The following is a 12,285-nucleotide window of genomic DNA, read 5'->3' on the forward strand; positions in this document are numbered from 1 at the left end:
CTTGGCCTCCCAAAGTGCTGGGATTACAGGCGTGAGCCACCGCGCCCGGCCATTTCCAGTAGTTTTATTTAAATTACCTAAATAGTTTTGAAGTAAAAACTTTAGTACAATCTGTATTGGAAAGGGAATGTGTAGCATTTTTTACATGCTAATCCTTTCCAATATAGGTTTTACTAAGTAAGGCCTGGAGTGGAGTAAATTAAATTGATTTTCACTTTTTAAAAAGTGAAATAAAGTTGATCTTTATGGCTTTGTTAGAAAGGAAGTGCCTGTCAGAGTTAGGCTTTTAAAGATGTAAGAAAAAGCAGTTCTGGAAAACAAGCTAGTCAGTGCTTTAATCTCATGAAAAAGGAAGAATTACATACATGAAATAAAATTAAAAATCAAAATAGTATATAATATTAAAAACTTTAAAATACTTGTTGAGCTTTTTAAGGTACATCCCAAAGGTCAGAATACTAATGAAAAAGCTCTTGTGGCCGGCCATGGTGGCTCATGCCTGTAATCTCAGCACTTTGGGAGGCCGAGATGGGCAGATTACTTGAGGTTAGGAGTTCGAGACCAGCCTTGCCAACATGGCAAAACCATGTCTCTACTAAAAATATAAAAATTTGCTGGGCATGGTGGCGCATGCCTCTAATCTCAGCTTCTCAGGAGGCTGAGGCACAAGAATCGAATCGCTTGAATCCTGGAGGCGGAGTTTGCAGTGAGCCAAGATCGTGTCTGGGCTTCAGAGTGAGACTGTTTCAAAAAAAAAAAAGAAGAAAAGAAAAAGCTCTTGTTTGATGGATGAATCTGTTCACATGCCTTTGGTTGGAGTAAAAGAAGGGATAGTGTGAAACCTGTGCTCATCTGGCTTAAGATGGCAGAGTCTAATTTGGGTGATATCAGTGCCTCACTGAGGTCATCAGAGACTCAGATTATTTGTCTTTATTATTTTTCTGTATTTTTTTGTAGAGACAGGGTTCACCATGTTGTCCTGGCTGGTCTCGAACTTGGCTCAAGTGATCCTCCTGCCTCAACCTCTCAAAGTGCTGGCATTATAGGTGTGAGCCACAGTGCCCACCCCATTTCTCTCTTTAAACTTCTGTCCTCCACATGTTGTCCTCTGCTAGCCTTCATGGTCCCATGCTGACTACAGCTAGGTGTCTCATCAAGTTAAATAATGCCTCGCGGTAATAGGGCCTCTTCCTCTATGGTTTTTTTTTTTTTTTTTTTTCCCATAGGTACATTGGCTGGAAATACATATCTTTTTAAGACAACTGTTTATTTCCCCTGTGGGACCCCATGCCACTCTCACCCCTCACCAGGTAGACTTCTCATCTTGGCCAGCATTGGGTCACAATGCTTTTGTCTAAACCAGTCACTGGCCGGGAACATGGGATTACTGTGAGTGGATTAGATCATCAGGATTCACTTAGGAGAAATACGAATGAGAAATCTAGACAATCAGGCTGAGTCAGCCTGAAAGTGGAAGGTCATGACTATGGGGATAGTCTGCTGCCTTGGGAAAAACAAATATGAGGGGTAAAACTGTTGAAGAAGGAGACGGCAGAATCATTGTGAGTGTTCTCTTTCAGATGGGGGGTTGGGCATAGGTGGATTATTTTTAAGTGTAAAGTCCATTTGTAAAGCCAGATTTTGAAATGGAAGGCAGATTGTTTTCTAGGAGCAAGGGCATTGAGGGAACAAGAAAGAGTGGAGACCTATAGGAGGGGGGCGTTGGTTTCAGTAGGAAGCAGGGGCCATCTCTTTTTGAAGCTGGAGGGCTGGAAGAACAGAGTTAATGATAAATGAATGGCTTCATTTGAGCAGGAACTCATGCTGGCTCCTTGTACTTGGGCCCGTCTACCCACCTACGTTTCCTTACTTTTGCCATCTAATTCTTTGTATTGCCTTTTTTTTTTTTTTAACTTTCTGTATCTAAGTCCTGTGTGTTTTTCTGAATCCATCTTGTCCATCTCTTCCATACTTACATTTTAACTAACCTAAATACACCAGCCCACTCTGTGTGGCCCCTCTGGGTACCACCGACTTCAGGATCAAGACCAAAGTTCTCATCGTGGCTCTAGAGGGCCCGCAAGATCTTTATATCCCTTTTTCTTATTTCCAGTGACAAGATTTTAAGAGCAAATCAGAAACCCATCACACACAGGAAAGGAGGAAGAGGCAGGCCTCAAAAGCAATGAAAAAAGGCCGGGTGCGGTGGCTCACACCTGTAATCCCAGCACTTTGGGAGGCCAAGGTGGGCGGATCACAAGGTCAGGAGATCAAGACCATCCTGGCTAACACGGTGAAACGGTGAAACCCCGTCTCTACTAAAAATACAAAAAAAAATTAACCAGGCGTGGTGGCGGGCACCTGTAGTCCCAGCTACTCGGGAGGCTGAGGCAGCAGAATGGTGTGAACTTGGGAGGCAGAGCTTGCAGTGAGTGGAGATCGCACCACTGCACTCCAGCCTGGGCAACAGAGCAAGACTCTGTCTCAGAAAAAAAAAAAGCAATGAAAATAATATTTAAATTTAAAGATTTTTAGATACTCTGTTTTGTACACATTATAGGTTTAGTCATATTTCAGTCATTTTCTTTCTTACATAATCGTTCTTGAAATTGTGTTATTACCACATATGATTTACCTTGGGCCATCTTTCCCATGCTAATTCCTATTTGTGTTTGCCTGTATCTATCTTTTCTCTAAAAAGAGAATGTTCTTAAGTTGTGGGCAATGTTGTGAATTCATAGAGCCCCAGATTTATTTGTTGCCTTGGAGATTATTATGATTAACACCAAAAAGCTAGCTGATACCACAAAATGTAAAGGAAGTTTGGTTTGCCTAATGCGTAAGTGAAAGAGATAGACGAGAAAGCATGTGGTTGTTGGCAGTAAATGCTGCTTTGTGGTCTGATCCCGTTTTCACTTGCCCTCCATGACTTCTTACTTTGCAGCTGGTGCATTGCAGTGGTCAGTCTCCTCACTGCTCTTCCTGCTTTCTTGCCCCTCTGTTCCTGGGACCTTGCACATTGCCACTGGAGCTAACTTACTTTAGAGCACTTGCTGATCACGTAGCTCCTTGCCAAGTCTTCCTTGGCTCACAGCCAGTAAGGGGACTAATGACTGTTTGGTGTTGCAAGAGCCTGGACTTAAGACTACTTCTCCAATTTCCAAACGTACTGGACACTTTTAAAATTTTTCAAATAGGCCATGCTGTATCATGCCTTTTCTTTTTGTTCCTGCTATATTCTGTTAAAAAATGCTGTCACTGTCCCTCCCATTGCCTCAGAAATGCTGTATGTCATACTCTGTAGTGTGTTGATAGAGAAGGATTTGATTTGGATTAATGAGGGGCTTTCATCCAAAATATAGGAGCTAATCATATATTCTGTATTATAGAGGTGTACTTTTCTACTGAGCAGTTCTCCAGGGACACCTTAGCCACTACTCTGCCTACCACTGTGATAGCTTTTGGTGGGAGGATCAGTTTGAATGTGTGTAACTGATACCTTCAGCACATGAGTACTTCAGCAGTGTTTTGATTAGATCTTTTCTGAAGCTGTATTCATCTCATTATTTTGCTGCTTTCTAATTTTTCGAGTACTCTGGCATGGGATTAGGAAAAAGGGGGTGGGTAGTGGCAAATTTCTGAAGAGAAATATGTCATCTCTCCTTTTTTGACCCCGCTAACAAAAGTCAAATTGGGAGCTTTTTTGTGTTTTATTGTTTTTTGGTTGGTTTTGTTTAACCCTTTACCTTGTGTCCTCAAACTTGGGACAGTATACTTTCTTTTGCCCCTTACTACAGGTGAACCTTCCTAAAAGATTTTTTCTTTTTATTCTCCCTAAAACATTTAAAGCATTCTTTAATGTAATGAAATAGTTTTTTAAGCAGGTTGTGTAATGTTTTCCATATAACAGATTGGTTTATATATAGTTTGGCTGCTTCTTGCTAATAATGAAGGCTATTGTCTGAGAATCTATCATAGATGAGGTTAGATTGCCTTTGGAAAGATGCTTCTGGTTAATTCCTGTCCTATATAATTAGTTGAATTCATCTATGAAGGATGTGAATTTTTCTTTGATCTTTTTATTTCATGAGCAGCTTTGTGAGTACATTCTCAAGTCTAAAGTCCTCACCCTCTTCTCCTATTCCCCCAGGGCCCCCAATGAAACACATATATATTAAACAGTGCAGTTTGTTATTTCAGGCCTTTTTCTTTGCATTTATGAAAGTAGGTCGGCATGCTGCCTCACACCTGTAATTCCAGCACTTTGGGAGGCCAAGGTGCGTGGATTACTTGAGCCCAGGAGCTCAAGACCAGCCTGGCCAACATAATGAAACGACGTCTCTACTAAAAATAAAAAATTACCCAGGCATGGTGGCACGTGCCTATAATCCCAGCTACCCGGGAGGCTGAGGCATGGGCATCGCTTGAACCCAGGAGGTGGAGGTTGCAGTGAGCTGAGATTGCACCACTGCACTCCAGCCTGGTGACAGAGTGACTGTTTCATTAAAAAAAAAAAAAAAAAAAAAAACAACTAAGTAAATATGTACACAAATATTTCTTTGTAGCTTTTGCCAACTTTACCTTTCTCCTTTCTTTCTGAGGGTGAGGTAGGAAATCACATGCAGAGTGAGTGTGGAAAGAGAATAAATAAGCACGTGTTCCAAGGGATCTTAAAAATTTGCACCAAGATGTGTATTAAAACCAACAACATTGTACGAGGCGCAATCTCATGTTTTCTGCCAGCTGACCAATATTTCTTGCTCTGTTTCCTCAGATCAATGTAACCACTGTGCGGGAATATTTGCCAGAAGGAGACTTTTCAATAATGACAGAGATGCTCAAAAAATTTTTGAGCTTTATGAATCTCACTGTAAGTAGCTTTTATTACAGCTTATATGATTTTAAATTTAAGTATAATACATTGACAGTAGACATAAAAATACTATGGCCATAGTAAGTGGGAGCAAAAAGGGATTTTCTTTAAATTTTAATAATTATGTTGTATTTCTTCAAGGTAATTATTGCATGTTATGTCAAATAACTTTATCAAACCCAAATTTAATCTCAGTGTACTTTGATTTGTAGTGTTCAGTTTAGTAAATCTAGAGGTAAACTTTTATTTATACTTCTTAAAATCTGTTAAATGTTAACTGTTACTTCCTTTCCCCTTCACCCTGCTTTCAGTGTGCTGTTGGAACAACTGGCCAGAAATCTATCTCTAGAGTGATTGAATATTTGGAACATTGCTAGCTGCTTTACCTTTGCTTCAGGTGCTCAGTAATGCTGGAGCTATCTTTAGACAAAGAAAAGTCAAGTCATGAAAGAAGTCCTTGAAGATATACCAAGAACATTCATCAGTATCATTCGTGTTTGGATTTTTAAGGCCACCTGATTTCTTCGTCATGCATTCGGCATTTGCTAAATGACAGTTACTACATCAATCTGCAACTATCAAAAATGAGGGAAAAGGTTCAGGCTGTTAACAATTCCATGCAGTATTTAAACACATTTACTTTGGCAGAGTTTATACCCTCCCCTTGTTTTCTTGCTTTATTCTGGGCAAGTTTGAAGGGGAAAATTTGTGCTGCTGTTAGTGCAACTGCTGTGTATGTTGAGCCACTGTTGTCATGCCAGCCAGGTGCAAAGGCAGCTTAGCTACTGAGGTAGCGAATGTTCTGAGGACATTCTAGACAACAGCTTAGTTCCTTTTTCAGGCTCATTTGCTTTTGCTTTTTTGTTGAATGATTCCAATCGTAAATAAAGCTTTTAATAATTTTGTGAATTTTTTGGTTATTGTTCCCTGAACTACTGTCTATATTTAAAATTAGATGGAATCCAAAGATACACGGGATTAATAGTATATTTTTTTATTCTTGATTAGGTTTGGGTTATTGAACTATTTTTTACTTTTGAGACCACAACCATATTCAATATCATACCATAATGTGTCATAGCTATAGACACAAGAAAAACAACAGTTTGAGGGAATATTATATAAGATGATGTGCCCTGTTAAAGGAGGAGGCAAAATAGTCAAACCCAGGGTAGTTTACACTTAATGCTAGGGAGGCTCTTGAAACATTATTAGATTTTGAGGAAAGACTCTCTAGATATATTTTCTAATGTTCAGTACAATAAATATAAGGAAGCTAAAACACCAATGTGGAATTCATGTTTCCAGATAACATGTATATTCTTCTATAGAGTGACAGGATCAATTGCATAAGCGCAAAGCCTTAAATTGCTGGTTTAGAGAAGACCCTTTTTTCATTCAGATTCTTTGTTCGTAGAGCAGTTATTTGAAAAACAGTTATGGAACACAAAACATTTTATAGATTTAATATCATAACATTGCAAATTTTTCTTGTATTATTGTTCAGACCACTGGTTATACTTTTTTTCCCCTTTTTTATTGATTGGGCCTAAATACAGGCTTTCTAGAGATCTTTTTCATTAATACTTTTAAATACCTTTCAGGTAGTTACATCATGTTTCTTCATTGGGTTTGTAAAACTTGAAGCCATAAAAATATTAGTTTGGTGTGTATTGGGGAAAATAGCTAAAAGTCTAATTTTTACCCATTTAGACTTTGTTATTTCCTTGTATAAAGTGACAAATCGGGGCTCTTGTATCAGTGCCAGCTGTAATGTTTTTAAATGCAGTGGCTGCCTTCTATTGTCTTCCTATTTTTGATAATGCAGATTGTTGGGAAATCTATAAGGAAGTAACTGATTCCAGGCAAATTGTTTTCTTCCTTCTACCCACCCCAACCCCTACCCATCACCTTTTAAGAACATAGTACGCCAGTGTAACGTGGGAACCATTGAGATTGTATTTGCCCTGAGTATTAAAGCTAGCTTAGCAAAATACTTTTTAAAAACATATTGGTAAATGATACCCATAAAATTAAATTAGTTATATTTTATTTTAAAATGCAAAATACATTGATATTTATTAATCATTGGATTTAGGGAAAGGGACAGATTTTTTGCGAACCTGACTTGTGGCAGATGGTAAGGAATATTATAAAACATTTGGATGAGAACAATCAGGGCGAACTACATTTTTCTGTTACACTGGTAATCATTTGAAAATTGATTTACCTCAGTGTTTAACAGTTTTTTGTTTTGTTTTGTTTTTTAAATAATAACTAATTGTCAAGCACTGATAGAGATGCAGATTTTGATGGGGGGAGGTGGTGGGGGAGATAATCACTTCACCAACTGCAGTGCATTTGTGTGTTTTTAACCCTCAGAGAACTCTGCATTTTAGGGTACTTGAGGCTGACTTGCAAATTAACAAAGTTTTAAAGTAACCTTTTTTCCATTGTAAATATTTCTGTAAATACTACCAATTGGAAATTAGAACAGTAGAGTACTTTTCTGAATCCAATCCTATTTTTATTTTATACAGTATTTCTCAGCTGTGATCTTTGGAGCAAAAGCCAACGGCAGGAAAAAATAGTTTGTACCAGTTTCATGAAGTATGTCTTTGGGTTTTTGTAAATAATTTTAACTCAAATAAAATTGCTACTTTCAATACACATGTTGTCTTTAACATAAGTCTATTGGAGGACAGAAGTGTCACAAACTTTATATATAGCTGACTCTAATGGGAAATACACTATCACTTAACACATTTAACCAGTTTTTGTTAAATATTTTATTATTTCTCCATGTTTTTAATAATACTCCCATCTGAATATAATGTGAACTCAACAACTCAGGCAAGTTAGGGACTGGATTTTCAGTTAGGCCCTTGGCATACTTAGTGTTTTGATTTAGGTATTTTTTGCTCCTATGAGTATGATCCAAAACTTCGTTGCTTCTGAGGTTTTACACTGCTTTTTAGTTTTTCAGTTTTCTTCTTAATTGTCAGTCCTTAGGCATCCTGTATTTACAAGTAGATTCCTCAACCTCTCCTTACTGCCCTTAGCCACAAAACTAGATTGAAGGATCTCTCCTGGGAGTTTCCATTACTCTCCCCACTTAAACATGAGTATGTAAGAGTGGCTTCAGAATGCAGGCTATGGATATAGAAAGACAAATCACACAGAAAATTTGAATCCTTTTTCTGATACATGTTTATTGAGTTTGAGTAAATTCTTGAACCATTAAGCCCATTTCCTCAAAACAGGAAAAACAGGGATAGTACCTACCTCATGGTTCTGAAAATTAAGTAAGTACATGTGAAGCATTAGCACAATATTCTAAACTTAGGATGGCCAGGCACAGTGGCTCACACCTGTAATCCCAGCACTTTGGGAGGCTGAGGCGGGCAGATCACTTGAGATGAGGAGTTCAAGACCAGCCTGGCCAGCATGGTGAAACCGGTCTCTAATAAAAATACAAAAATTGGCCAGGTGTAGTGACACACACTTGTAATCCCAGCTACTTGAGAGGCTGAGGCAGGAGAATTGCTTGAACTCAGGAGGCGGAGGTTGCACTGAGCTGAGATCGTGTCACTGCACTCCAACCTGGGAAACAACAAGATGCCATCTGAAAAAATAAATAAATAAAAATAAGTAACTTTAACTTGGCAATGGTAGCTTTTATCGTTTCACTATTTTCTATCAGGAAGGTGAAATATTCTAAATAATGGAGTAGCATATTATTATATTACTGAGGTCAGTGGGGCTTGGGTTACTTTAACAGTAACTCTACAATTGCTGTTTTCAAATTGATCTTGTTAATATCTTATTAATGACTAATAAACGAGGGAATTGAACAAACTTCAGTAATCATGAAAGTATTTTAAGCATGGGGGTGGGGCGCTTTGGCTCATGCCTGTAATCCCAGCACTTTGGGAGGCCGAGGTGGGCGGATCACGAGGTCAAGAGATGGAGACCATCCTGGCCAACATGGTGGAAACCGTGTCTACTAAAAATACAAAAATCATCTGGGCCTGGTGGTGCGCACCTGTAGTCTCAGCTGCTTGGGAGGCTGAGGCAGGAGAATCGCTTGAACCTGGGAGGCAGAGATTGCAGTGAGCCAAGATCGTGCCACTGCACTCCAGTCTGGGCAACAGAGCGAGACTCCGTCTCAAAAAAAAAGTATTTTAAGTATGTCCTTCAGGTTTTTTCTTGGATATAGAAGTGTTGAAAGAGGCTTGCACAATTCACTATCATAGTCTCCTGACATTGGATGTGTAGATGAATAACTTTATGGATAATGTCTTTGAACAAAGAATTTGAATAAATACTGAGTGTTTTGGTCAAACCTCTTTCCCTGTTTAACCTTTGTGTGCAGTTTGAATACTCCAAATGCCATGTACTGGCTTAATGAGCTAGCTGAGTTTATAAAACTATATACTGCCTAATATAGTTTATAAAACTATATACTGCCTAGTTGTTAGTTATAAGAACCTGTCTTGCCATCTAGAATTGTATTATAGCGAATGTAGGTAAATGAAACTATCCTCTTGCAATAATTGTTAAGTAGACTGTCATAAATTAAAGAAGCCTATCATAACCCCTAGAGTAACGAGTAAAAAATAATGCAGACACATATAGCTAGAGCTGCCAGAGGAAATTAAAAGGAACACTGGAAAATATTTGATTAATCAAAGGAAGGCAGGGAAGGAGTAACTAACAAAAACAAGAAAAGTAGAAAACAAGAAGCAGGACAAATAGAAATAAGCAAAAAACACTTTCCCTGTAAGGAACAAGCCAAAGATGTCCACTAAGCCTAATGATATGAATAATTATGTTAAATGTAAATACACTAAACAAAGGCAGAGATTGTCAAACTGAACAGCCAAAAGACACTAAATACAAATATACAAATGATATGGAAGTAAAAGGATAGGAAAAGATGTACCATGCAAATACTAATCACAAAATTGGAGTGGCTATATTATCGGACAAGATGGACTTTAAGACATGGGAATATTACCAGATCTATTAAGGGGAAAGGGTCTCTAACAGGAAGAAATAACAATTCTGCCTGTGCATCTAATACCTGATAGACCTTTTATACTACATGCAGTTAAAAATTTAAAGGAGAAATAGACAAAGTCACATCATAGTTTGATATTTCACTCTTTGGAATTAATAGGATACATATATATGATATATATTAGTAAGGATAGAGAAGCTCTGAATGACAGTATCAACTATCTTGATGTAATTGACAGTTATAAAACATTACACGGAGCATATTTTTCAACTGCACAAAAAATTCACAGACCATCTGATGGGTCATAAAACAAGTCTCAATGAATTTAAGATGATCGAAATCTTAAAGGGGATATATCTTCACCCCAAGGAATTAAATCAGATGTCAATGCAATATCTAGAAAACTTTGAAAAATAATACACTTCCTAGTAGTCTTTGGAGGGGAATTAGAAAGTTTAATGATCTGAATGACAAAATACAACATATCAAAATTTGTGGAATACACTTAAAGCAGTGCTTACAGGAAAATTAAGAAGGCTTAAATTATCCTAATTTCTATGTGACGCTAGATGAACAATTAAACCTAAAGTAAGTTGAAGGAAAAAAATATGAGCAGAAATTAATATAATAAAAGGCAAGTAATGGAAAAATTTTACCAAAGCCAAAAGATGATTCTTTGAAGTTAATAAAACTGAAATCCTTAGCAAGACTAATCAAGAAAGAAAAAAACACAAATTATCAATGTCAGAAAAGATGGAATACAGATGCTGTAGGCATAAAAGGATAAATAATTTTAAAATTTTTGTAATTAAAAGATTTTTATTACTTAATAGAGACAAGGTCTTACTTTGTTGCTCAGGCTGGTCTTGAACTACTGAGCTCTGATCCTCCCGCCTTGGTTTCCTAAAATGCAAGCATTACAGACGTGAGCCACCACACCCGGTCAGATAAAGAATTTTATGAATAACAAGCCAGTAAATTTTACAAATTAAATGAACGAATTCCTTGCAAAACAAACTTACCAAAACTGACTCAAGAAACAGAAAGCCTCATTAGCCCTATATTCAAAACAATTTAATTTGTACTTTAAAATCTACAAATAAGTCCTGTCCCAGAAGACTTCATTGATGCATTACATGAAACACAAGGAAGAATTAATATCCATCTTACACAGAAAGTAGAGAAGAGAATACTCATCAAATCAGTGTAGAAGGCTTACCTATGTATCTCCAATACAAAACGCAAAGATATTGCAAGGAAAAAAGTAGCAACATTTTATAGATGCAAAATATTTAACAAAGTATTACAAAATCAAATCCATTACTATATAAAAAGTATAATACATCGCAACAAGGTATTTATCAAAGGAGTGTAAAATTAGTTTATTATCCTTTAGATACAGAAAAACCATTTTCCAAAATGCAACACCTATTCATGGTTAAGAAACAAAAAAGCAACAACGCAGTGGCTCATGCCTGTAATCCCAGCACTTTGGGAGGCCAAGGCAGGTAGATTGCTTGAGCCCAGGAGTTTGAGACCAGCCTAGGCAAATGGCGAAACCCTGTCTCTATAAAAAATACAAAATTAGCCAGGTGTGGTAGTGGGCGCCTGTGGTCCCAGCTACTTGGCAGGAGAATCGCATGAGCACAGGAGGTGGAGGCTGCAGTGAGGAGTGATTGCACCACTGCCCTACAGCCTGGGTAACAGAATGAGACCCTGTCTCAAAAAAAGAGAAAGAAATAGGAACTAATCTTGATCCCCCCCTCAGAAGAGAGCATGTATGAAAAGTGTACAATAATTAAACTTGATGAGTCACAGAATACTTTCCTCTGAAGATCAAAAACAAGGCAGAAGTTTTCCAATATCAACACTTCTACTTTGTTTAAAAGTAGAATTGACAAGCTGATTCTAAAATTCACATGGAAATGCAAAGGACATAAAATAGTAAAAATAATCTTGAAGAATAACAAAGCTGGAGGACATACACTATTGACCTTCCAGTTTCACAATAAAACCACAATGGTCAAGACCGTGTATTGGCATGAGGACAAGATCAATACAATGAAGGCAGAGCCTAGAAATAGGTCAACAGATACAAGGTCAACTGATTTTTGACGGAGTCACCAGAGCAATTTGATATAGAAATTAAAATATTTTTAACAAATGGTTATGAAACAAGTGAATATCCATATTTTAAAAAAAAATCTTGACCCTTAACCTTATGCTAAACATAAAAATTAATTCCAGATGGATCATAGATCTCAATGTAAAAGCTAAAACTATAAAGCTACTGTAAGAACAAGGCCAGGCGTAGTGGCTCAGGCCTGTAATCCCAGCACTTTGGGAGGCTGAGGCGGGCAGATTGCTTGAGCTCAGGTGTTCGAGACCA

The 12,285-nt window shown here is 37.6% G+C and overlaps 1 protein-coding gene across 7 annotated transcripts in view; it reads left to right on the forward strand.

The window, feature by feature from the left end:
• Positions 1 to 7,543, forward strand: part of WAPL (WAPL cohesin release factor) — an 89,660-nt gene extending 82,117 nt beyond the window's left edge. For all 7 annotated transcript variants that reach the window (XM_055275482.2, XM_055275481.2, XM_055275479.2 and 4 more), the window contains 2 exons: positions 4,775 to 4,870; positions 5,185 to 7,543. In XM_055275482.2, coding sequence (XP_055131457.1) covers positions 4,775 to 4,870; positions 5,185 to 5,250 — 162 coding nt within the window. In that variant the 3' untranslated portion in view covers positions 5,251 to 7,543. The remainder of the gene's footprint in view (positions 1 to 4,774; positions 4,871 to 5,184) is intronic.
• The last annotated feature ends 4,742 nt before the right edge of the window (positions 7,544 to 12,285 follow it).

This window comes from Symphalangus syndactylus, chromosome 4 (genome assembly GCF_028878055.3).
Source record: "Symphalangus syndactylus isolate Jambi chromosome 4, NHGRI_mSymSyn1-v2.1_pri, whole genome shotgun sequence".
In the NCBI taxonomy this organism is placed as follows: Eukaryota; Metazoa; Chordata; class Mammalia; order Primates; family Hylobatidae; genus Symphalangus; species Symphalangus syndactylus.